Consider the following 26,415-nt stretch of genomic DNA (forward strand, 5'->3'; position numbering starts at 1 on the left):
ATGAATCAAACCGCATACAAGGTTATCCTGGAAAAACAGTTGCTTCTTTCTGCTCAGGCAATGATCCCATCCCAAACTCTGAGGACTGTTTTTTCCAGCAGGACAATGCACCATGCTACACAGCTAGGTCAATCAATGTGTGGATGAAGAACCACCACATCAAAACCCTGTCATGGCCAGCCCAATCTCCAGACCTGAACCCCATTAAAAACCTCTAGAATGTAATCTAGAGGAAGATGGATTGTCACAAGCCATCAAACAAAGAAGAACTTCTTAATTTTTGTACCAGGAGTGGCATAAGGCACCCAAAAACAGTGTGAAAGACTGGTGGAAAGCCAAGACGCATGAAAGCTGTGATTAAAAAACATGGTTATTGCACAAAATATTGATTTCTGAACTCTTCCTGAGGTAAAACATTAGTATTGTTGTTACTTAATGATTATGAACTGGTTTTCTTTGCATTATTTGAGGTTTTAAAGCAATGCATTGTTTTGTTATTGTTACCATTTCTCATTTTCAGAAAATAAATAAAAAAAAAAAAAAAAAATTTATTGCTTGTAAATTCGAAGACATATTGTCAGTTGTTTATAGAATGAAAGTACAATTTACATTTTACTCAAAAATATACCTATAAAGAGAAAAATCAGAAAAACTGAACATTTTGCAGTGGTCTCTTAAGGCGTGTGTGTGTGTGTGTGTGTGTGTGTGTGTGTATGTATGTATGTGTGTGTGTGTGTATATATATATATACATATACATATATATATGTATATATATATATATATATATATATATATATATATATACATATATGTATATATATATATGTGTGTATGTATATGTGTGTGTGTGTGTGTGTGTGTGTGTGTGTGTGTGTGTGTGTGTGTGTGTGTGTGTATGTATATATAGATAGATATAGATATATATATATATATATATATATATATATATATATACACACACCTAGCTATCTACAGTGTGTGTGTGAGATATATAATATATATATATATAAATTAGATGGCTTCCACGTTTACACTGTCCAGTGGTGTCGCGTTGGCGCTGTTGTTCTCTTGCATAACAGTGCCTTTAGTTGGCGTGTCTCTAAACTTGATGGTTTTTGCAAAACAACTTGAGAGCTTTGAACACTTCAATTGTTAAGCTATTACTGGAGAAGTGTGATACTTGGTGGCTTAAAAACCACTCACGCGTCCTCTGTCCCCAATGCTTCCTGTGCCAATAATTTAACCATTAAGCTGCTGCTTGACTTGTAGGATATAAAGGTCATTGTTAATCATTTTGTGCTTTCAGGCATTGCTCCTAACATGATGTTGGCCAAAGTTTGCAGTGACAAGAACAAACCCAATGGACAGTATATGATTCCACATGACAGACCGGCGGTAATGGACTTTATCAAAGACCTGCCTATCAGGAAGGTAGGCTGCAGCTAATCATCCACCTCGCAGGATGGTTCTGTTACCAGTGGGTATAAGAGCAGGTTCACACATGACTGATCTGTTGCGTATTCAATACTAGGCATACGAATTGGGTTTTACATGCTGTAGAAAGATACATTTACACATCTTTTAAGGCATAATTTTTCATACATCATGTTTTATTTTGCTGCAGAAACCCTCAATTGCGCCAGATAAAACGAAAAAAAAATTCCCTAGAAATAGCGCCCCACTTGTCCGTGGCCTGATGCAGGTATTGCAGCTTAACCTCATGACCAGGTTACAGAGAGATGGCAGAATCATTGTGCTCTGATCAGTTTACATGTATGTTCAGTTTTCTTTTTACCTGGGTCCATTGAGAATACCAATTGGGGAAAATCAATCATTTTCATTTCATGGCTTCTCATGTTTCCCTATCTGAGCCTATAGTGCATTTTCTACTATCAATCTGCACACCAGATTTCATTTTACAAATCGAAATTAATGCGTTATGTGCGCACGTTGCGTACTAGCCCTGCAGAAATTTGTGCAGCGATCTGAACAGCACACGTGCGCTTCAAATCGCTGCAGAAAATGCCCGTAGAGAAAAAAAAAAAAAAGCCGATTCCATGCGCTCTGCCTGCAGCTCCTGCCATAGACAGAGCAGGGGCTGCCGGCAAAGCGCACGGAAGAAGGGACATGTCACTTCTAGAACGCAGCGCTTCGGGCAGCAGCCGAAGCGCTGTGCTCTAAGACGCCACGTGCGCACGGCCCCTGCACAATCTCCATAGACTGTGCAGGGGACGCAGGACGCATGCAGTTACGCTGCGCTACAAAGCGCAGCGTAACTGCATGTATTTACGCAACGTGCGCACATAGCCTAAAAGATTGATGCAGTTCTCAGTGATTCAAAAACTTTTTTTTCAATAAAATTGTTTTTGTGTAAAAGCGGCAAAACATAAAAGATATGGTATCTTTGCAAATGTAGATTAAAGCCGTTTTATCAATTTTGCCACAAAGTGAATGATGTGACCCCCCCATTAAAAAAAAAACAAAAAACTGTTCCTGAATTGCTGTTTCATGTTCATTCTGCCTCACTAAAATCAGAATAAAAAGCGATCAAACATGTTACCAATAAAAACGTCGACTCATCCCGCAAAAAACAAGCCTTCATATGACTTTGTTGGCAGAAATAAAAAAATAAACAAAGAAACAAAACTACAGCTCTTTTGTGTGGTATAAGGCTGCTTTCACACATCCGGTTTGAGCCGTGCGACTCAATCCGGCTGTGAAACCTATGCAATGGATGCGGTGAAAACACTGCATCTTTTGCATAAGTTTTTTTACATGCGGCCCGTCCGGTTTTTACCGCTTGCGGCATGCTACTGAGCATGCGCAGTGGAAGAAACCGCATGCGGCGGCCCGGATGCGGTTTTTGCCGCATCCGGCATCCATAGGGATGCCTTGGTAAAAGCGACGCATCGACCGGATGCGGCGCGATGCGTTTTTTTTTTGCCGCACAAAAAAACGTGCCAGGCAACGTTCCATCCGGCCGCCGCATCGGCTAAATCTGCCGCATGCGGCAAAAACCGGACGGAACGCAAGGCCATGCGGCACAATACGACACTAATTAAAGTCTATGCAGGAAAAACGCAACCGACAGCAAAAAAAAAACGGTTGCGTTTTTGCTGCAAAGTGCCGGATTGTGCCGCATAGCAAAAACCGGAGGTGTGAAAGCAGCTATACTCAGTGGTTTAATTGCATAAAAATTCAAAGTTGTAAAATTGCAACATTTTTAAGAAATGTTGGCAAATTTTCGATAATTTCGTAAACATAGATCATATCAACCTAAATTTACTACTAACATGAAGTACAATGTGTCACTAAAAACAATCTTGGTGTTCCAGAGTTATTACTACATGAAGTGACACTGGTCAGAATTGAAAAAATTGGTCTGCTCAGGAAGGTAAAACCACGCTCGGGTGAAGGGGTTAAGCCTCTATTAGATTAGTAGGAGATGCACGTTATCCATCTGGACACCATTTTTTTTTCATTAGCCATTTGCCGTACAGTAAACATTGTATGAAAAGAATAGATCAGATCACCGATTTGGAAACAGTCCAGTCAGTCCTCTGATTCCTCCTGGAGATCCACGCTCTGATGAGGCGGAGGCACACCACACAACATGTGACACGATCCAGCGAAGAATCAAATCCAGGGTAAAGTAAAATAAGTCCTTTATTGTAAATATTCTTAAAAATTCAGAACAGTAGTACACACTGGCATAGTAAACCGTCTCCAATAGACTACGCGTTTCGGCTATACCGCCTTCATTAAGATCTTTCATAGACCTTGATGAAGGCGGTATAGGCGAAACGCATAGTCTAGAGATCGTTACTATGCCATTGTGCACTACTATTCTGGATTCTTCGCTGGATTCTCTACTCCTTCTGCCACAATAAACATTGCTGACCTCAAGAAAGTAACATATTATACATTCCAATCATTGAAAGAATCTTGAAAGATATAGATTTTCTCAACCATCAGTACCACTGGTGTTTTTGGGTTTCGTCTGAGATTGCAGCTCATTCCCATGCAATTTAATAGGACTGAGTCACAATTCAAGATAGCACAATTTTTACCAATTGTCTGTTTTTTGTTTTGTTTTTTTTTTTTAAAATAGCTTTATTTTGTTTAATAATCCCAAACTTGTTGCTTTCACTTGACATAAATATACAATTTTTCACCTGATGTTAATGCCACGGTTCACCTGAATCTGCCGTTTCCTTGCTTGTTTGTTTCTCTAAGGCTAGGTTCACATTTCCGTTGTTTATGATCGGTCACAATCCGCCGCTCTGGTAAACAATGGAATCCGTTTGGCGGATTTCATTGTTCCCATACACTTGTACAAGCGGCGGATTGTGACTGATGATGCTGCGTTGCATCCGCCGCCCGACGGATCAATCGTGGAACGACTGACCGTCGGGCGGCAGCAACCCAGCATGTAGTGTTTTTTGAGCAGCAGAATCCTTTTGATTCCACTGCACATGCGCTCTCTCGGCGGCCGAACATCGCCCGGCAGCCGCCTTTTGTGAGCGATCAGCTGATCACCCGGCGGCCGGCTAATGAGAGCGATCAGCTGATCACCCGGCCGCCGGCTAATGAGAGCGATCAGCTGATCACCCAGCGGCCGGCTAATGAGAGCGATCAGCTGATCACCTGGCGGCCGGCTAATGAGAGCGATCAGCTGATCACCCGGTGGCCGGCTAATGAGAGCGATCAGCTGATCACCCGGTGGCTGGCTAATGAGAGCGATCAGCTGATCACCCGGTGGCCGGCTAATGAGAGCGATCAGCTGATCACCCGGTGGCCGGCTAATGAGAGCGATCAGCTGATCACCCGGTGGCCGGCTAATGAGAGCGATCAGCTGATCACCCGGTGGCCGGCTAATGAGAGCGATCAGCTGATCACCCGGTGGCCGGCTAATGAGAGCGATCAGCTGATCGCTCTCATTAGCCGTCCGCCGGGAGATCATCTGTTTGCTCTCAAAAGCCGACGGCCGGCTAATGTGAACGATCAGCTGATCACTCTCTCTCTCATGTTTTACAACAGAGTCCGACAATGAATTCTATTCTTGTCATCCGTTGTACAACGCATCAGTCACAAGCATCAAGCAACGCATGTGACTGATGCAAAACAACAGAAAATGTGAACCTAGGTTTAGTTTTTTTCCGCCTGTATGTTCCAGAGATATGGTCCCTGTATGTAAATTTAGTCTTGCTGCTAACTGGGTGTGGCTTTCTAAAAGTCTCCCAGAGAGGGGGTTGAGGACCCCGCCCACTTAGGAACAAGTCTTGATTTACATACAGGGAAGAAATGGAAATATCTCTGTAATGGAGAGGATCAGGAACAAAATAAAAACTATGCTGGATTCAGAAGAACAGCGGCATTTACACCAGGTAAAGATGTTTAGATGTGAGAGATCCCCTTTAAGTTTCTCATAGGATTCAGAATGATAACAAAATGGTGTAAACATATACGGTATTTGGCCAAATTACAAGTTACATTCTCTCACCACTACAATTAAAGCATCTATGGAAAATAGTTGCTTTAGTTTCCATGTGTGTTCTTTCCAAGCAGTGCTCAGCCAAGACATGGAAAACTCTGCCATATCTGGTATAGGAATAATGCTCGTACCTTTATCTCCACTCCTGTTATCTCGTGAACTCACTGTAGCCACAGAACTGGCTTTTTTTCAGCCATATTCCTGATGAGGTATTTTGCAGAAACTTCTAAAAACACATTCAGGTTGATGCTTTCTTCGGCGCTCCATTGGGAGACCCAGACGATTGGGTGTATAGCACTGCCTCCGGAGGCCACACAAAGCAACTACACCAAAAAGTGTAAGGCCCCTCCCCTTCTGGCTATACACCCCCAGTGGGATCACTGGCTCACCAGTTTTCTGCTTTGTGCGAAGGAGGTCAGACATCCACGCATAGCTCCACTGTTTAGTCAGCAGTAGCTGCTGACTATATCGGATGGAAGAAAAGAGGGCCCATATGGGGCCCCCAGCATGCTCCCTTCTTACCCCACTTGTGGTTTGTAAGGTTGAGGTACCCATTGCGGGTACGGAGGCTGGAGCCCACATGCTGTTTTCCTTCCTCATCCCCCTGTGGGGCTCTGAGGAAGTGGGATCTTACCGGCCACCAAGCCCTGAGGCCGGGCTCCATCCACAGACCCATAGAACCTGCTGGATGTGGAGCGGGAGTGCCGTTCAGGGACAAGGCCCTGCAACTTTCAGGTACTCTGTGTCCCCGTATGACAGGCCACGCACATCCCAGACTTGCTGGGTGTGCTAGTGCGCCGGGGACTGTAGCGCTGTGCGCTGGGCTTATAGTCCCCGCAGATTACTGGGGGACTTTATGTGTGTGGATCGCCGCGCCGACCGCCCCTGGAGCGGCGGCGCAGCTGCGACTTGTAGTGCGCCGGGGACGCGCCGACCGCGCTTTTACGGCGGCGGCGCTTCTAACTTTAGTTCCCGGTTTGTTCTGCGGCCTAGCTCCGCTTCGTTAACGCCCCCCACCCTGTCAATCAGGGTAGGGGAGAGACGTTGTTCAATCGGCAGCGCCGAGGGCTGGAGCACGATTTACATGCTCCAGCCCTCTCACTGAGCACAGTAGGACACAGGCTTCGCGCTTTTTCTCTGTGCACGCCCTAGGCCCGCCCCCAGGCTTGCAGCTCCCCAGGACGCCGGCAGCCATTATACACATGCAGTCTGGCTGGAGAACGGACGCAGGCTCTGGGGGACCCAGGCTAGGGATTTCTGGCGACCACACACCCGCGCTAAGCGGGCGGTAAGCAGCACATACGTGCGGCCCCACTAGTGCCACAGTGTTATATTTGTGTACTGTTTTTCGCTGTACCAGATATATTTATATATATATATATACTGCACTGTTTGGTCGCTTCTTGGCTGTATACCCTATATTACTCTGGGGAGACAACAACATGTCATCCACAAAACGCAAGGGTGCCAAGGCAAGGGCTGCTTACACTGCTTGTACAGCATGTGGGGCTAATCTACCAGCAGGCTCCAACGACTCTCATTGTGTGCAATGTTCAGTCCCAGTGGCACTTCGTCAGCCAGAGCCTATGGTGGTGGTAGCCCAGGCAGAGTCGCCTGCGAACCCTGCCCCGGTGACGGGGTCAGAATTTGCAGTTTTTGCTGATAAAATGTCTGTGACTATGGCAAAAATCCTGGAAACCTTGCAGTCCAGGCCAGTTGCTCAGACCATGGACACCGCTGTGTCTATGTTCCCCGGCCCCCCTCAGCTGGAATTAATCCGTAATTCAAGGGGGTCCCAGGCATCACACGCTGAGGGCTCTGACTCCGATGACAGTCCCAGTCCGCCTAAGCGAGCTCGCTGGGAGAGACCCTCCACGTCATCACGCGGATCAGGGTCTCAGCGAGAAGGGTCTCTATATGATGACTCAGAGGTGGGTGATCAGGAGTCTTGTCCTGACGCCGCACTCAATTTGGATACGCCAGATGGTGACGCCATGGTAAATGACCTTATAGCGGGCCATCAATAGGCTGTTGGATATTTCTCCCCCAGCCCCTTCTGCAGAGGAGGCAGCTGCACAGCAGGAGAAATTCCATTTCCTGTATCCCAAGCGTAAATTGAGTACTTTTCTGGACCACTCTGACTTCAGAGAATCCATCCAGAAACACAATACTTATCCGGACAAGCGTTTTTCTAAACGCCTTAAGGATACACGTTATCCTTTTCCCCCTGACGTGGTCAAACGCTGGACCCAGTGTCCAAAAGTGGACCCTCCAATATCCAGGCTTGCGGCTAGGTCCATAGTTGCAGTGGAGGATGGGGCTTCACTTAAAGATGCCAATGACAGACAGATGGACCTTTGGTTGAAATCTGTCTATGAAGCTATCGGCGCGTTCGTTTGCTCCAGCATTCGCGGCCGTGTGGGCGCTCCAAGCTATTTCAGCTGGTCTGGCACAGGTGGACTCTCTCATACGTCCAGCAGTGCCGCAAGTGGCGTCCCTAACTACACAAATGTCTGCGTTTGCGACCTACGCTATCAATTGCGGTACTGGACTCTACGAGCCGTACCTCAATGGCATCCGCCAACTCTGTAGTTTTGCGCAGAGCCTTGTGGTTAAAAGAATGGAAAGCAGATTCTGCTTCTAAAAAATGTTTAACCAGCTTGCCATTATCTGGAGACAGACTGTTTGGTGAGCAATTGGCGGAAATCATTAAACAGTCCAAAGGTAAGGACTCCTCCTTACCCCAGCCCAGATCAAGCAAACCTCCACAGAGGAAGTGGCAGTCAAAGTTTCGGTCCTTTCGAGGCTCGGGCAAGCCCCAATTCTCCTCGTCCAAAGGGACTCAGAAAGAGCAAAGGAGCTCTGATTCCTGGCGGGCTCACTCACGCCCCAAGAAAGCAACCGGAGGTACCGCTTCCAAGGCGGCTGCCTCATGACTTTCGGCCGCCTCCCTCCGCATTCGGTCGGTGGCAGGCTCTCCCGCTTTTGCGACATTTGGCTGCCACAGGTCAAAGACCGGTGGGTAACAGACATTTTGTCTCACGGGTACAGGATAGAGTTCAGTTCTCGTCCTCCGCCTCGGTTCTTCAGAACTTCCCCACATCCCGACCGAGCAGATGCCCTTCTGCAGGCGGTGAATTCTCTAAGAGCAGAAGGAGTGGTGGTCCCTGTTCCTCTTCAGGAACGAGGTCAAGGTTTTTACTCCAATCTCTTTGTGGTGCCAAAAAAGGACGACTCATTCCGTCCTGTTCTGGACCTAAAACTGCTCAACAAGCATGTGAACGCCAGGCGGTTCCGGATGGAATCCCTCCGCTCAGTCATTGCCTCAATGTCTCAAGGAGATTTCCTAGCATCAATAGACATCAAGGATGCTTATCTCCACGTGCCGATTGCTACAGAGCACCAACGCTTTCTACGCTTCGTGATAGGAGACGACCATCTTCAGTTCGTAGCTCTGCCATTTGGTCTGGCGACAGCCCCACGGGTGTTCACCAAGATCATGGCGGCAGTGGTAGCAGTCTTGCACTCTCAGGGACACTCTGTGATCCCTTACTTGGACGATCTACTGGTCAAGGCACCCTCTCAAGAGGCATGCCAACTCAGCTTGACTGTCGCACTGGAGACTCTCCAGACGTTCGGGTGGATCATCAACTTCTCAAAGTCAAATCTGTCACCGACCCAATCACTAACGTATCTTGGCATGGAGTTTCATACTCTCTCAGCGATAGTGAAGCTTCCGCTGGACAAGCAGCGGTCTCTACAGACTGGGGTGCAGGCTCTCCTTCAAAGTCAGTCGCACTCCTTAAGACGCCTCATGCACTTCCTCGGGAAGATGGTGGCGGCAATGGAGGCGGTTCCGTTTGCGCAGTTTCATCTGCGCCCACTTCAATTGAGTCCTGGATCCTAGCGTCTTCAGGATTATCCCAAGGGGTCGTTGCCACCATGAGACAGGCTAGGAAGCCCACGTCCGCTAAGATCTACCACAGAACGTGGAGGATATTCTTATCCTGGTGCTCTGCTCAGGGAGTGTCTCCCTGGCCATTTGCATTGCCTACCTTTCTTTCTTTCCTGCAATCTGGGTTAGAAAAAGGTTTGTCGCTCGGCTCCCTTAAAGGTCAGGTCTCGGCGCTATCCGTCTTTTTTCAGAGGCGTTTGGCACGCCTTCCTAAGGTGCGCACGTTCCTACAGGGGGTTTGCCATATCGTACCCCCGTACAAGCGGCCGTTAGATCCATGGGATCTGAACAGGGTACTAGTTGCCCTCCAGAAGCCGCCCTTCGAGCCTCTGAGGGAGGTTTCACTTTCTAGACTATCACAGAAAGTGGCTTTTCTGGTAGCGATCACATCTCTTCGGAGAGTGTCTGAGCTGGCAGCGCTGTCATCCAAGGCTCCCTTCCTGGTCTTCCACCAGGACAAGGTAGTGCTGCGCCCCATTCAGGAGTTTCTCCCCGAAGGTGGTATCCTCTTTTCATCTTAATCAGGATATCTCTTTGCCTTCGTTTTGTCCTCATGCAGTTCATCAGTATGAGAAGAATTTACATTTGTTAGATCTGGTGAGAGCACTCAGAATCTACATTTCCCGCACGGCGCCCTTGCGCCGTTCGGATGCACTCTTCGTCCTTGTCGCTGGTAAGCGCAAAGGGTCGCAGGCTTCTAAGGCCACCCTGGCTCGATGGATCAAAGAACCAATTCTTGAAGCCTACCGTTCTGCTGGGCTTCCGGTTCCATCAGGGCTGAAGGCCCATTCTACCAGAGCCGTGGGTGCGTCCTGGGCATTGCGACACCAGGCTACGGCTCAACAGGTGTGCCAGGCAGCTACCTGGTCGAGTCTGCACACTTTCACCCAAACATTATCAGGTGCATACCTATGCTTCGGCGGACGCCAGCCTAGGTAGAAGAGTCCTGCAGGTGGCAGTTGCCTCCCTATAGGGGAGGGCTGTCTTGCAGCTCTAACATGAGGTATTCTTTACCCACCCAGGGACAGCTTTTGGACGTCCCAATCGTCTGGGTCTCCCAATGGAGCGCCGAAGAAGAAGGGAATTTTGTTACTTACCGTAAATTCCTTTTCTTCTAGCTCCTATTGGGAGACCCAGCACCCGCCCTGTTGTCCTTCGGGATTTTTGGTTTGTTTGCGGGTACACATGTTGTTCATGTTGAACGGTTTTCAGTTCTCCGATGTTACTCGGAGTGAATTTGTTTAAACCAGTTATTGGCTTTCCTCCTTCTTGCTTTTGCACTAAAACTGGTGAGCCAGTGATCCCACTGGGGGTGTATAGCCAGAAGGGGAGGGGCCTTACACTTTTTGGTGTAGTTGCTTTGTGTGGCCTCCGGAGGCAGTGCTATACACCCAATCGTCTGGGTCTCCCAATAGGAGCTAGACGAAAAGGAATTTACGGTAAGTAACAAAATTCCCTTCTTTCCTGAGTTTTCTGAAAACTACTGCAAAAACTGCATTGTGTACAAACAGCCTTAGGCCTCCTTCACACCAACGTGCCTCCCACACTTAGGGTACCGTCTCACTAAACGACGTACCAGCAATTCCGACCACGATACGACCTGGTCAGGATCGCTGGTACGTCGCTACGTGGTCGCTAGTGAGCTGTCAAACAGTCAGATCTTCCCAACGACGCAGCAACGACACGGCAGTCACTGGGACCTTGTCACATAGCACGATTAAAATCTTGATTAGTAACATAGGCGTGCATCTACATTGCCCTTTTCGCGCACCCTCTGCTCCGATTGGTGGTCGTAACTTCGTTTTTACTGGGCGACCTTGCCTTTAGAGAAGGCAACATAATAGCGCTTCCATCCTTCTCCATCCTTGTCCATCCTACAGTCCCGATGCAGAATGGACTGTATTACGATCTGCTGCTACACGCGGTCCGGGACAAGTGAATTCAGCCCTCTGAAATGTATTGCGATCTACAAGCCAGAACAGAGGGTGGAAGCGGCCAATCCGAACGGAGTGGTGATCACCAATCGGAACAGAGAGGGCGTAGAAAACAACGAAGATGCATGCCTACGTGAGTCACGAACGAGGTCGTTGGGTAAGGTGTCAAACACGCCGATAAGTGTTGTCCTGCGGCAGCCCGACAACCAAAAAATGAACCTGAACAGTGTGTAACGATCAGCGATTTCACAGCAGGGGCCAGGTCGCTGCTTAGTGTCACACACAGCGAGATCGCTGATGAGGTCACTGGTACGTCACAAAACCTGTGACTCAGCAGCGATCTCGCTATGTGAGAAGTACCCCTTATGGTATCCGTTTTCACACATACCGAAGACACATGCATACTAACTCAAGTCAATAGAGATCTTCACACCTCCGTGTTTTCACACCGACCATGTGTCCCTGTGAAACGACTGTGTGTCCGGGTGAGTCACAAGGATACAATTCAGTTTTTCCAGCAGGACAGGTCAAATATGGACCATACGGATGGCATCTGTGTGACATCCATGTGACCGGTAATGGAAAAAAAAACAGATGATACTGAAATCAATGGGTTTTTATGTGCAAAAGTAGTGCAAAGCTAGATAAATGGTAGAGAGAGCAAGATATATCTTGTACAGCAATTTAGCAGAGTTAACAAATCATTTCAGTAGAAAAATTGTTAGGTTCCCCCTAATTTTCATAACCAGCACAGGTACAGCAGAAGCTGTGGGCTGCAACCCCCAGCTGTCAGCTGTAACTTGGCTGGTTTTGTACAATAAAGGTGATCTGACACTAATTTTCTTTATCGTTCCTTTGGGAGACCCAGACCATGGGTGTTTAGCTTCTGCCTCCGGAGGACACACAAAGTACTACACTAAAAAGTGTAGCTCCTCCCTCTGAGCTTATACACTCCCTGGTGAGCAGACCCAGCCAGTTTATCGCTTTGTGTTCAGGAGGCATACAACCACACATGCATTCTCATATGATTTTTCCCTTTTAGAATGAGTTTGAAGAACTGGGGGTCCACGTCTGGACCCCCGGCATGTCCCTTCTCACCCCACTGTGTCGGCGGTGTTGTAAGGTTGATTTCCTAGGCTGGAGCCTTACATGCCGTGCTCCTTCACCATCCCTCCTGGGCTCTGGCTTGAAGTGGGAGCCAGCACGGTCTCCATGCCTGGCAGGAGACCGGTCTCCATCCGCAGCCCTTCAGGACCCTGCTGGACCGGAGCACTTATCCCCAGGGACATGGCCCTGCGTCTCAGCAGCTAAGTACCTGAGACGTTTATATTTGGGGGTCCCTGTGCTTTATTGTTGGGGGAGAGTGTGCTTATTGTATTTTCTGACATTTCCGGCGGGTTCTCTAGCTGTCGCCCGAGAACCGCGCCGATGGTGCCTGCGCGTCGGCCTCGCCGCTCAAATTTAGGCCCCGGCTTCGCCGGAGGCCTAGTTTCGTTTCACTGTCCTAGCATGTCACTCATGCAGAGGGACAGCGCGGCTCCTCCCGGCGGCCGTTCTGCACAGGGGAGGGACACTCCCCACTGCTGTGCGTGTCTCCTCCCCTGTAGGTCTCTATGGCTCTCCAGATCCCGCTCTTTATGCAAGTCCCGCCCCCTCTCTTCGCTCCGGCGGCCATTTTCTCAGAGTTCTCTCAGCGTTGGTCTGCGTTCTGCATCCCTGCTGAGGTGCTGTGTTTGGGGGTCCAGGCTTCGGGATCTGGAGGGCACACAACACCGCTCTACACAGCACAGCGGTCTGGTAAGCCACAACCGGCTCTGGTTGTGGACCTCTGATATACTCTCTGGGGTTCATTCTCTGGCAGAGCCCCCACTCCAGCAGCATGTCTCACACGAGGAGCAAGGCTCCAAAGCTTTACTCTGTATGCTCTGCATGTAAGCTCCTGCTGCCTGAACCGAGCACCTATCCACATTGTGATGCCTGCTCTAGCTTGGCAGTGCCACAGCCTGGAGCCTCTCCCCCAGTGGTCTCTCAGGCTGCTCCTGCACCTGTGGCTGAACCCCCGGCCTGGGTAGAATCCTTTTCTAGGTCTATCTCCCAGTCTTTTGCTGAGTCCATGGGACTTCTGTCCAGGACTTTGCTGAATATGCATCACTCCCCCTCACAGGGTGCCTCTGCTGCTAGGGCTCTCTCAGGACCGGAGCTCACAGAGGATTCATCATCTGGTCCCAGACCCCGTCCTCCTAAGAGGAGACGCAGGGTTCCCTCTCCCTCGTCCTCCCGCGGCTCTGATTCAAGAGCGGACTCGCAGGATGAGGAGGATGCCTTTACAGGGGGCTCGGAGGCTAACTCCATGTACCCCATTGATCTGTCCGAAAGTGACTCAGATCTTAGTGACTTGATTGCTTCCATTAATTCTGTTCTGGATCTTAATCCGCCAGTATCAGAGGAGCAACCCTCTTTGGCAGAAAAGCACCAGTTTACCTCGCCTAAGAGGGCAAAGAGTGTGTTCTTTAACCCCTTAACGACCCATGACGTACTAGATACGTCATGGATCGTGTTCCGGTAAGCCCCGCCCCCTGCCGCCGGCAGGCGGCGGCGAGACGCGCACATATCAGCTGTTATCAACAGCTGATATGTGTGCCTGCTAGCCGCGGGTGGAATCTCTTCCACCCGCGGCCATTAACCCCTTACATTTCGCTGCCAAAGTCTTGGCAGCGATATGTATATGGGCGCCGCCATGACAGTGACTTACCCCGCCCCCGCCGGAAGTCACGTGACATGATCACGTGACTTTCGGCGGTTGCCATGGTAGCACAGGGTCATGTGATGACGCCTGTGGCTAACATGAGTCACTTCCTCTCAATGCCGGAATACAGCCGGCATTGAAAGTGAAGCAGCAAATCTGCAGTTCTCAGCTCTGTAGCTGAGATCTGCAGATTGTGCAAAGCGATCGGATTGCTGATCGCAATAGCCCCCTAGGGGGACTAATAAAATAAAAAAAAAAAAGTAAAAAAAAAAGTTTTAAAAAATTAAAAAAAAATAAAAAAACCTAAAAGTTCAAATCACCCCCCTTTCACCCCATTGAAAATTAAAGGGTTAAAAAAATAAAAAATACACACTTATTTGGTATCGCTGCGTTCAGAAATGCCCGATCTATCAAAATATAAAATCAATGAATCTGATCAGTAAACGGCGTAGCGGCAAAAAAATTCCAAACGCCAAAATTACGTTTTTTGGTCGCCGCAAATTTTGCGCAAAATGCAATAACAGGCGATCAAAACGTAGCATCTGCGCAAAAATGGTACCGTTAAGAACGTCAGGTCAAGACGCAAAAAATAAGCCATCACTGAGCCTCAGATCCTGAAAAATGAGAACGCTACGGGTTTTGGAAAATGGCGCAAAACGTGCGCCACTTTTTTCGGACAAGCTTGTGAATTTTTTTTAACCCTTTAGATACAAGTAAACCTATACATGTTTGGTGTCTATAAACTCGCACCGACCTGAGGCATCATACCCACACATCAGTTTTACCATATAGTGAACACTGTGAATAAAATATCCCAAAAACTATTGTACAATCCCACTTTTTTTGCAATTTTTCCGCACTTGGAATTTTTTTGCCGTTTTCCAGTACACTATATGGTAAAACTTATGGTTTCATTTAAAAGTACAACTCGTCCCGCAAAAAACAAGCCCTCATATGGCAAGATTGATGGAAAAATAAAAAAGTTACGCCTCTCGGAAGAAGGGGAGCAAAAAACAAAAATGCAAAAACGGAAAGTGCCCGGGGGCTGAAGGGGTTAACCACTCCAGTTTTCAGGCCTCTGTGTCCAAGCCCAGGGCCTGTCCTGACAAACGCTTCTCGAAGCGTGGTTCTGATGACCGTTTTCCCTTTCCACCTGAGGTGGTCAAGGAGTGGGCTCAGTCCCCAAAGGTAGACCCCCCGGTGTCTAGGCTCTCAGCCCGGACTGTTGTGTCGGTGGCTGATGGCACCTCCCTTAAGGATTCCACTGACCGCCAGATTGACCTTCTGGCCAAATCCGTATATGAAGCGGCGGGGGCCTCGTTTTCCCCGACTTTTGCAGCAGTGTGGGCCCTCAAAGCCATCTTTGCTTCTCTAGAGGAGATGCATTCCCTCACCAGGGAATCTATGCCCGAAATGGTTGCCTTGACTTCCCAAGCTTCAGCTTTTTCATCCTATGCCATGTCTGCCATGCTGGAGGCTTCTCACCGCACTGCGGTGGCTTCGGCTAATTCCCTCGCTATCCGCAGGATCTTGTGGCTTCGAGAGTGGAAGGCAGATGTTTCTTCAAAAAAGTACCTTGCTGGGCTCCCTTTTGCTGGGTCCCGGCTGTTCGGAGAACAGCTGGATGAAATTATTAAGGAAGCTACTGGCGGGAAGAGTACTTCCATGCCACAAACCAAAGCCAGGAAACCTGCCTAGGGTAGGAATCAGTCGAGGTTTCGCTCCTTTCGTTCCTCCAACTGGTCGTCCTCTAAGCCCTCGGCCTCGTCCACTAACTCAGCCAAGGACCAGAAATCCAACTGGCGCCCAAAAGCACGTCCACAGAAGACGGCAGGAGGTGCTGCCACTAAGGCAGCCTCCTCGTGACTATCTGCCTGCTCCAGCAACGTCCTTGGTCGGTGGCAGGCTCTCCCACTTTGGCGATGCTTGGTTTCAACACGTCTCCGATCAGTGGGTGAGAGATATCATCTCCCACGGCTACAGGATAGAATTTTCTTCCAGTCCGCCACACAGATTTTTTCTCTCAACCCCCCCCCCCCCCCGCTCCAAGGCCGCCGCCTTCTCACAGGCCGTGGCATCCTTGCAGGCCAACGGAGTAATTGTACCGGTGCCCGCCCGGGAACAGTTCAGAGGTTTCTACTCAAATCTCTTCCTAGTCCCTAAAAAGGACGGTACTTTCCGGCCCATCCTGGATCTCAAGCTTCTCAACAAGCATGTTCAGGTGCGGCACTTTCGCATGGAGTCTCTGCGATCAGTCATTGCCTCAATGACCCAAGGGGATTTCCTGGCGTCCATCGACATCAGAGATGCCTATCTCCATGTGCCAATTGCAGTCTCACACCAGCATTGGTTACGTTTTGCAATCGGAGAAGATCATTTCCAATTTGTGGCTCTCCCCTTCGGGTTGGCCACAGCCCCTCGGGTATTCACCAAGGTCATGGCTGCAGTGATTGCGGTTCTGCACCTACAGGGGTTGGCAGTGATCCCTTACCTGGACGACCTTCTAGTCAAGGCTTCATCCAGCGCAGACTGTCAGCGGAGTGTCTCGCTCACTCTCGCCACTCTAGCCCAATTCGGGTGGCTGGTCAATCTTCCCAAATCCACTCTGACTCTGACCCAGAGTCTCACGTACCTAGGGATGCAGTTCGAGACTTTGCCGGCACTTGTGAAGTTGCCCTTAGTCAAACAGCAGTCCCTCCAACTGGCAGTGCGCTCTCTGCTGAGGCCCCGCCGTTATACCCTCAGGCGTCTGATGCAGGTCCTGGGTCAAATGGTGGCTCAATGGAAGCTGTCCCCTTTGCCCAGTTCCATTTGCGCCCCCTGCAGCTGGACATTCTCCGCTGTTGGGATAAGCGGCCTTCCTCCTTACACAGGCTAGTGGCTCTGTCGCCACAGACCAGGAGCTCTCTTCAGTGGTGGCTTCGGCCCCTCTCTCTGTCCCAGGGGCGCTCCTTTCTGGCCCCGTCCTGGGTGATCCTCACCACGGATGCCAGTCTATCCGGCTGGGGAGCGGTATGTCTCCACCACAGAGCGCAGGGCACTTGGTCTCTGTCCGAGTCAGCCCTTTCAATCAATGTGCTGGAAACCAGAGCCGTGCTTCTAGCTTTTCACCACCTGTTGGCGGGCAAGCACATTCGAGTCCAGTCAGACAACGCGACAGCGGTTGCCTACATCAATCACCAAGGCGGGACACGCAGCCGCCTGGCAATGTTGGAGGTACAACGCATCCTTCAATGGGTGGAGGACTCCAAGTCCACCATATCCGCAGTCCACATCCCAGGCGTGGAAAACTGGGAGGCAGATTATCTCAGCCGTCAAACCGTGGACAGTGGCGAGTGGTCCCTGCACCCGGCAGTGTTTCAGTCAATCTGCCGCAAATGGGGCACTCCGGACGTGGACCTAATGGCATCCCGTCACAACAACAAAGTTCCTGTTTACGTGGCTCGCTCCCACGATCCTCAGGCATTCGCCGCGGACGCTCTGGTTCAAGACTGGTCCCAGTTTCGTCTGTCCTAAGTGTTTCCCCCTCTAGCTCTCTTGCCCAGAGTCCTGCGCAAGATCAGAATGGAGGGCCGTCGAGTCATCCTCATTGCACCGGACTGGCCCAGGCGAGCTTGGTATCCAGACCTGCTCCATCTGTCCGTAGAGATGCCGTGGCACCTCCCGGACCATCCAGACCTTCTCTCGCAAGGTCCGTTTTTCCGCCCGAATTCTGCGGCTCTCAAATTGACGGCGTGGCTCTTGAGTCCTGGATTTTGACGGCTTCTGGTATTCTTCCTGAAGTCATCTCCACTATGACTCTGGCCCGTAAGTCTTCCTCCGCTAAGATCTATCACAGGACTTGGAGAATTTTCCTATCCTGGTGTCGCTCTACCGACCATCCTCCTTGGCCTTTCTCCGTGCCGACCCTTCTGTCTTTTCTACAGTCCGGTCTGCAGCTAGGTCTGTCCCTCAACTCTCTCAAGGGACAAGTCTCAGCTCTGTCTGTTCTGTTCCAGCGGCGTCTCGCTCGGCTGGCTCAGGTCCGCACCTTCATGCAGGGCGCGTCTCACATCATTCCGCCTTACCGGCGGCCTTTGGATCCCTGGGACCTTAATTTGGTTCTCACGGTTTTGCAGAAACCCCCCCTTTGAGCCTCTTAGGAAAGTTTCCTTGTATCGTCTTTCACAGAAAGTGGCCTTTCTAGTGGCCATTACTTCCCTCAGGAGAGTCTCTGATTTGGCTGCGCTCTCTTCGGAGTCACCTTTTTTGGTTTTTCATCAAGACAAGGTGGTTCTCCGTCCGACTCCGGACTTTCTTCCTAAGGTGGTCTCTCCTTTCCACCTTAACCAGGACATTACCCTACCTTCCTTTTGTCCGGCTCCTGTTCATCGCTTTGAAAAAGCGCTGCATACTCTGGATCTGGTGCGTGCTCTCCGGATCTATGTGTCTCGCACCGCTGCTCTTAGGCGGTGCACTTCTCTTTTTGTGCTAACCACAGGTCGGCGCAAGGGTCTCTCTGCTTCTAAGCCGACCTTAGCCCGTTGGATTAGATCGACCATTTCGGACGCCTACCAGAGTACTCAGGTGCCTCCCCCGCCGGGGATCAAGGCACATTCGACCAGAGCTGTTGGTGCCTCTTGGGCTTTTAGGCACCAGGCTACGGCTCAACAAGTCTGTCAGGCTGCCACTTGGACTAGCCTGCATTCCTTTTCGAAGCACTACCAAGTGCATGCTCATGCTTCGGCAGATGCGAGCTTGGGCAGACGCATCCTTCAGGCGGCTGTCGCCCATTTGTGAAGTTAGGTTCTGCCTACTTCTTAGTTTATTCTGTTTATTTCCCACCCAGGGACTGCTTTGGAACGTCCCATGGTCTGGGTCTCCCAAAGGAACGATAAAGAAAAAGAGAATTTTGTTTACTTACCGTAAATTCTTTTTCTTATAGTTCCGTATTGGGAGACCCAGCACCCTCCCTGTTGCCTGTTGGCAATTTTTTCTTGTTCCGCGTGTTCTCACCGGCTGTTGTCGTGGACAGAGTCTCCGGTTGTTCCGGCTCTTGCTCTGTTCTACTTGTGGGTGGCTATTCTCCTTCAGCTTTTGCACTAAACTGGCTGGGTCTGCTCACCAGGGGGTGTATAAGCTCAGAGGGAGGAGCTACACTTTTTAGTGTAGTACTTTGTGTGTCCTCCGGAGGCAGAAGCTAAACACTCATGGTCTGGGTCTCCCAATACGGAACTATAAGAAAAAGAATTTACGGTAAGTAAACAAAATTCTTTTTTAAAACTTTTTGAAAAAATAAAATTTAAAATAAAGTGCAGGGTTCCCCCCTGTTTCCCCTTTTTCTTTTTTTTTTTTTTCTTCAAAACCAGTCAAGAGACAGCAGACAACTGGAGGCTGATATTTTTAGTGAGCTAAGGGCCATGGTAATGTGGCCCTTCCCAGCCTAAAAATAGAAGCCTCCAGTTAAGTTACACCAGAAGTTGAGCATCTATTACATGAGCAATTTCTGGAGCTGTACTGTGCTTTTCTCATCACCTTGGTGTGGTGGCAAACGGGGTAACGTGGTGTTGATGCCAGCTGTGAATTGACAACTGGCATCCAACCCTGGTATTATTGGTATTATTTGACAGCTGTCTGTCCCTTGGCTAATTTTGGAAACATTGGGGGGTACCCCACACCGTTTTTTTGTTGTTTTTTTTAAATTATGTTTCCAAATAATTTAAAAAATTAGCTTGGGATCCCCTCCATTTTACAAAACCAGCCAAGGTACAGCTGAGGTTTGCAGCCGCAGCAATGGATGGGCAGAATAGTACGGGGATGGGCAGAATAGTACGGGGATGGGCAGAATAGTACGGGGATGGGCAGAATAGTACGGGGATGGCCACAATACTACGGGGATGGGCAGAATACTACAGAGCACAATACTACAAGGATGAGCACAATACTACAAGGATGAGCACAATACTACAAGGATGAGCACAATACTACAAGGATGGGCTCAATACTACAAGGATGGGCTCAATACTACAAGGATGGGCTCAATACTACAAGGATGGGCACAATACTACAAGGATGGGCACAATATTACTGGGCACAATACTACAAGGATGGGCACAATATTACTGGGCACAATACTACAAGGATGGGCACAATACTACAAGGATTGGAACAATATTACTGGGCACAATACTACAGGGCACAAGGATGGGCACTATACTACTGGGCACATACTACAAGGATGGGCAGAATACTACTGGGCACAATACCACAAGGATGAGCACCTTACTACAAGGCACACGGATGGGGACATTACTGCAGCATGGGCACATTACTACAAGATGTTGGCTAAGATTACTATATGATGCTGCTAATTGTAAAATAATTACAAGAAGGTGATAAAATGTAAAAAAAAAATAAAAAATCCTAAAGCATGACTTTTTTTTTTACATTAAAAATGCTTTTCTGTATATAAACTTAACAAAAAGTGCATGTTTGTTACAATAAACAAGCGAAAAATGTGTAAAAAGGTGATCCAAGATGTATAGAAAAAAAAACATGGATTCATTAAAAATGTTCACTTTGTCCTGCAAATAATGCGGCCCCCCTCAATTTTCTTTTTTCTATATGCGGCCCATGCACCCAGCTGAGTTTGAGACCCCTGCCTTAGATGGTGTCTAACCCAGAGCCCACCTAGCAGAATGAAAACGTCTGCACTACAGGATTTGTAGGAGGTTCACTGTATCTTATATTTGTTATGAAAAGACCCACGCTAAATGTTTGCCAAGTGTCGGGTCATCATAATTTTTCACTTTATATTGGAGCCATGAAGATGGATTAGGGCAGATTGTTTATATGTTATCATGAGATCCCCTCCCGTTACACACAGACACATATTTTGTAGCCCGCAGCGCATCGTGTGTTCCTGGCACACATAGTAATGAATGGTAATAAAACCCAAATTATTCTTTCTGCCTGGTAAGAAAACACAGCAAGCTTTAACAAATCAGCGCTTGGAAGATATTGTGCTTGTCAGCAGTAACATTGTGCTACACCCGATGTAGTGCTGCCAGCTCTCTGTATAGTGTTACTGATAATTGTGTTTATTGCTGCAGGTTCCAGGCATAGGGAAAGTCACCGAGAAAATGTTACGAGCGCTGGGAATTACGACGTGTACCGACCTTCACCAGCAGAGGGCGCTGCTCTCACTCTTGTTCTCTGACATATCCTGGCACAACTTTCTGCACATTTCTCTGGGTCTGGGGTCAACGCGCATAGAAAGGTGAGTGGATGTGCTTATGGTGGGCGTAGATCTCATTCATCACCGTGATATAAGTGCTAGAGGTGGGGAGACAGAAGGCGCAAATAGGGTCTTATCCGATAAACCAGAAACGACAGAAAGTTATGGTAACACTCACCTGATCAGGTTGTGCCAGTCACAACTCCTGAAATCGCATGTGAGTGTCAGCTTGGTTAGAAAGCAGCGGCCCCGTGAAACAGCAAAAATCATATATGAATAGGAAAACGGGTTTAAGCCGCGCTGAAAAACCACTGGTGCAGGATTAATAAAGAAGTTTCTTTTTTATTACAGCATTTCCAACGCGTTTCAGAGACTGGAACCGTCTCCTTCCTCAGGGAAAAAAGAAATCATTGATTGATGATTTCTTTTTTCCCTGAGGAAGGAGACGGTTCCAGTCTCTGAAACGCGTTGGAAATGCTGTAATAAAAAAGAAACTTCTTTATTAATCCTGCACCAGTGGTTTTTCAGCGCGGCTTAAACCCGTTTTCCTATTCATATATGATTCATCACCGTGATGTCACACATAAGAGGATAGGTTTTTGTTTTTATTTTTTAGAAAAATGAAACCCAATCTTGCAGCCATAAATGACAACTATCTAATAAAAATGTTAATATTGGAAATATCTCTTTTTAGCAGCAGGAGCAATTATCCATGGGTACATGGACCTTCAAATCTATACCTGAGTATAATGGAAGTCAATGGGGAACTCGAGCATTTTCCCGGAAGATTTCCTGGAAAAATGCCTGAGTCCCCCATTGGCTTTCATTGTACTTGGGTACTTGAGTCGTCTCCATTCGACCATTCAACTGCTGGTTAGGAGTACAGAGCATGGTAGTTTCCACTCATTACTAGTTAGGAGTACTGAGCATGGTAGTGCCCACTCATCACTAGTTACAAGTTCCGAGCACCTGAGCATGGTGCCCGCTTATCACTATTTATGAGTACTGAGTATAATAATAATAATAATAAGTGAGCATGGTAGTTCTTGCTCATCACTAGTTACGAATACGAAGCACCCAAGCATGGTAGTGCCCGCTCATCACTAGTTACGAGTACCGAGCACATGAGCATGGTAGTGCTCGCTCATCACTAGTTACGTGTACAGAGCATCTGAGCATGGTAGTGCTCGCTCATCACTAGTTACGAATACGGAGCACCCAAGCATGGTAGTGCCCGCTCATCACTAGTTACGAGTACCGAGCACATGAGCATGGTAGTGCTCGCTCATCACTAGTTACGTGTACAGAGCATCTGAGCATGGTAGTGCTCGCTCATCACTAGTTACGAATACGAAGCACCCAAGCATGGTAGTGCCCGCTCATCACTAGTTACGAGTACTGAGCACCTGAGCATGGTAGTGCCCGCTCATCACTAGTTACGAGTACTGAGCACCTGAGCATGGTAGTGCCCGCTCATCACTAGTTACGAGTACCGAGCACATGAGCATGGTAGTGCTCGCTCATCACTAGTTACGTGTACAGAGCACCCGAGCATGGTAGTGCTCGCTCATCACTAGTTACGTGTACAGAGCATCTGAGCATGGTAGTGCTCGCTCATCACTAGTTACGTGTACAGAGCACCCGAGCATGGTAGTGCCCGCTCATCACTAGTTACGTGTACAGAGCACCCGAGCATGGTAGTGCCCGTTCATCACTAGTTACGAGTACTGAGCACCCGAGCATGGTAGTGCTCGCTCATCACTAGTGGTGACAGATTCATCTCCACTCCATTCAAGACAGGCATGCAGACCCGGTACACATGCGACTATATAGCTAATCACTGCTGTCAGGCATTAGTTGGAACGAGAAGTCAGGAACCCCCTTTTTGGAGATAGATGTGGGTCCCAAAGCGGGCACTCAACATCTATTAGATCTTTATGGCAGATCCTACCGATAAATCGTAAAGTTCTAATAGATATCTCTCCGGTAGTTTGTTTGATGGCTCACTGTGCAGACGCCAGCTCTCAATCCTATAGATGCCGCTCACAGCATAGTGACTGTAATTGCTGATCGCTGATGCCCCTATGACTGACAGTGAGTGGCCCCAGCTGGTAGATGCACATCCTAAGCGGCCGGACGGCATTGTAACACTATTTACCTTAAAATGAACCTTATATCAGCAGGTAAATAGAGTTTTTCCACATTATAGGTTTTCTTTAATAGGAGATTCACATTTGTTTAAGTTGGAAATTCCACATTAAGGGGTTGTCTCACAATGAAAATGTATAGGTTGTCCACAGGATCTGCCTTAAAGAGCTATGATGCGCTGCACAGATGTTCTACAGAGTGAGCTGTCAATCAAACTGTCGGGGAGTTATCTATGAAAACTTTATGGACTATCCACAAGATCTGCCATAAGAGCCCAATAGATGGGTGATTGCCACCTTTGGGACCTACATCTATCTCCAGAATGCAGTCCCCTGATCTCTCGATCCAGTCGGTACGCGGTGGTGGTGACAGGCTATGCTAGCACATGTGCTGACTCGGCAGCCCTTTCTTGGAGCAGTGGTGCGCATGCGAGGCCTCAGATCCATTCATTGAGCTATGGATGAAACTGCTGGACAAGCTGAGTACAGCTCTCGTCTTTTTAAGGCCTCCTTCACACGTTCGCATAAAAACATGTGTTTCATGGTCCGTGGTGTAGGTGCGTATCTATGCGTGCGTGTGTATGTGTTCCGTGGGCTGTCCCTGTGCTATCCGTGTGACATCCGGATAGCACACAGGCAGCAAGAACTTGTATTTGTACTTACCTGTCTCCAGCGCTTCTGTTACTTGTGGGTCCACGGTCAGTGCAGCGAATATGCATGAGGCATAATGAGCGGGCTAGGAAGCAACGCCGGAGACAGGCAAGTAAAAAAAAAAAATCTTTATTTTTATGTCACCTGTGTTTTCTCTGGTACATGTCACACGGATTACATCTGTGTGCGGTTCTTATGATACCCGTGCTGCTGGCAGAAAACAGACATGTCGCTGTGTGGAGCACACGGACATGCGTCTGCTGCACACAGTGCTTGAGAAAACATGGATGTGTGAGCAAACCCATTGATTTTAATGGGTCTACGTGTCTCCGGTACATGTGGAAACGGACGTCACACGTACTGGAGACATGGCTTTGTGAAGGAGGCCTAAGGCAGCCCTGTAGACAATGATAGGAGCAGAGCTGGAGTCTACACACCTTTGCTTTATTCAGGATGACCCCACAGAGCTCAATTCTCACCAAAATGTAGACTATATTAAAAAAAATTTGATGAGTTGTTAAAGGGTATTTAAAAAAATATTTTTTCTTTTTCTTGTTCAGAGATGGAGAAAGAAAAAGCATGAGCACAGAAAGGTACGGATGATCCTTTTTTTTAAAAAATTGTATTCTTGTTTCTGATCTGTCTCATTTGATGACAATGCATGCATTAGTGGGTGTGAGACCACTTTATGTGATGACAGTGCTGGATATACTGTATAATGGACAATAGGGGGTTTCTCGTCTACAAACTAATATATAATAACTCTGTAAGGGAATTTTGAGTTAAGAGAGCTGGATCATCTGGTGAGCCAAGGTCCTTTCCCTCTGGAGGACCCTCACAGTGGGACCTGTGTAATGCTTGATTTGGCCTCTAGACAACTTAAAAGCCTGCTGACAACGTCTCATGTAGTAGAAAGTATAAACTCCGACACACCAATAGTGAAAAATATGACAGCGATTTTATGTTAGGAATAAGTATCAGATAAATTCCAATGTTAACGTTTCGGCTCAGCCTTACTCACGGAATATTATCAGAATGATGGTAATAACGTGTCAATTGGCAAAATCGCTGCAAAAAGATAGCTGTCTGGGCTCTCCTTACACCAGGCTTCACTTTATAATTAGCTCGGGCACACTCCCTTTCCTCCTTTCCCACAAGCTGACATCAAGACAGCTATCTTAGCGGTAATTTTGCCAATTGACACATTACTACCATCTTTGTGTTAATATTCTGTGAGGAAGGCTCAGGCTGAGCCGAAACGTTAACGTTGGAATTTATCCGATACTTATTCCTAAAATAATATCGCTGTCATATTTTTCACTATTTGTGTGCCGGAGTTTATACTTTCTATTGATTTACTTTTTTGCTCCCGAGCACCACCCAAGTAGTTGAGTGGGGGCTCATTTTTCTTATTGGACGTCTCATGCAAAACACAACTGATTGCAGTTTATATTAGCAGAGGGTTTGCCTGTGATCAGTTTATCAATGTGGGGTCCTTCGAAGAAAAAGGCAAACCCCCTAAATTCTTAAAACTATACACCCTAATTTCACTAGATGCAGCTTAAAATACTCTGTGATTCCTCCATAGGTCTGCATATAATCCTTCCTGGGTACTATTATGGGTAAATCAGATTCAGATGTGCAAATCAATAGTCATTTACTAAGTTTCTTCTCCCAAATTCCCAACCTTCCGCTCCATAAATGAGGTTGTCTGGGCTTGAAAAACAACTTTGTCATAGGATTTCCCAATGCACACTGGGTACATATTTAGGTAACCTTCACACATTTTGCAGTCCGTGGTGTATGTGTGTGCAAGTGTCTGTGTGCTGTCAGTGTGTTATCTGTGTGATATTCGGATAGCACACAGACAGCATGAGCTGGTACGCTTACCTGTCTCCAGCGCTGCTGTTACTTCCGAGTCCGCGGTGAGTGCAGTGACTATGCAGTGAGCATAATGAGTGCAACCTGTAAGCAACAGCAGAGGCAGAGACAGCAGCGCCGGAGACAGGTAAGTATAAAAATTCTTTATTTTTATGTGACCTGTTTTCCCCTTACCCATGACAGCACCACGTGATTATATGGGTGCTGTCATGGGTTTTGGAAAAACCGGCTACCGGTAAGTAACCGAGGTGTTTTCCCCCGCTACGTGTCACACTGATGTAACATGGATCACATCAGTGTTTGGTCCGTGTGACACCCATGCTGCCTGCAGAAAACTGACGTGTCGTTGTTTGGAGCGCACAGACACGCATGTTCTTCACACAGACACA

The 26,415-nt window shown here is 48.0% G+C and overlaps 1 protein-coding gene across 2 annotated transcripts in view; it reads left to right on the forward strand.

Annotated features, from left to right (window-relative positions):
- POLK (DNA polymerase kappa) overlaps window positions 1-26,415 on the forward strand; it is a 158,067-nt gene that overhangs the window by 95,679 nt on the left and 35,973 nt on the right. For both annotated transcript variants that reach the window (XM_075325483.1, XM_075325492.1), the window contains 3 exons: window positions 1,309-1,433; window positions 21,223-21,389; window positions 24,706-24,738. In XM_075325483.1, the coding sequence (XP_075181598.1) occupies window positions 1,309-1,433; window positions 21,223-21,389; window positions 24,706-24,738 (325 nt within the window). The remainder of the gene's footprint in view (window positions 1-1,308; window positions 1,434-21,222; window positions 21,390-24,705; window positions 24,739-26,415) is intronic.

This window comes from Anomaloglossus baeobatrachus, chromosome 1 (genome assembly GCF_048569485.1).
Source record: "Anomaloglossus baeobatrachus isolate aAnoBae1 chromosome 1, aAnoBae1.hap1, whole genome shotgun sequence".
NCBI lineage: Eukaryota > Metazoa > Chordata > Amphibia > Anura > Aromobatidae > Anomaloglossus > Anomaloglossus baeobatrachus.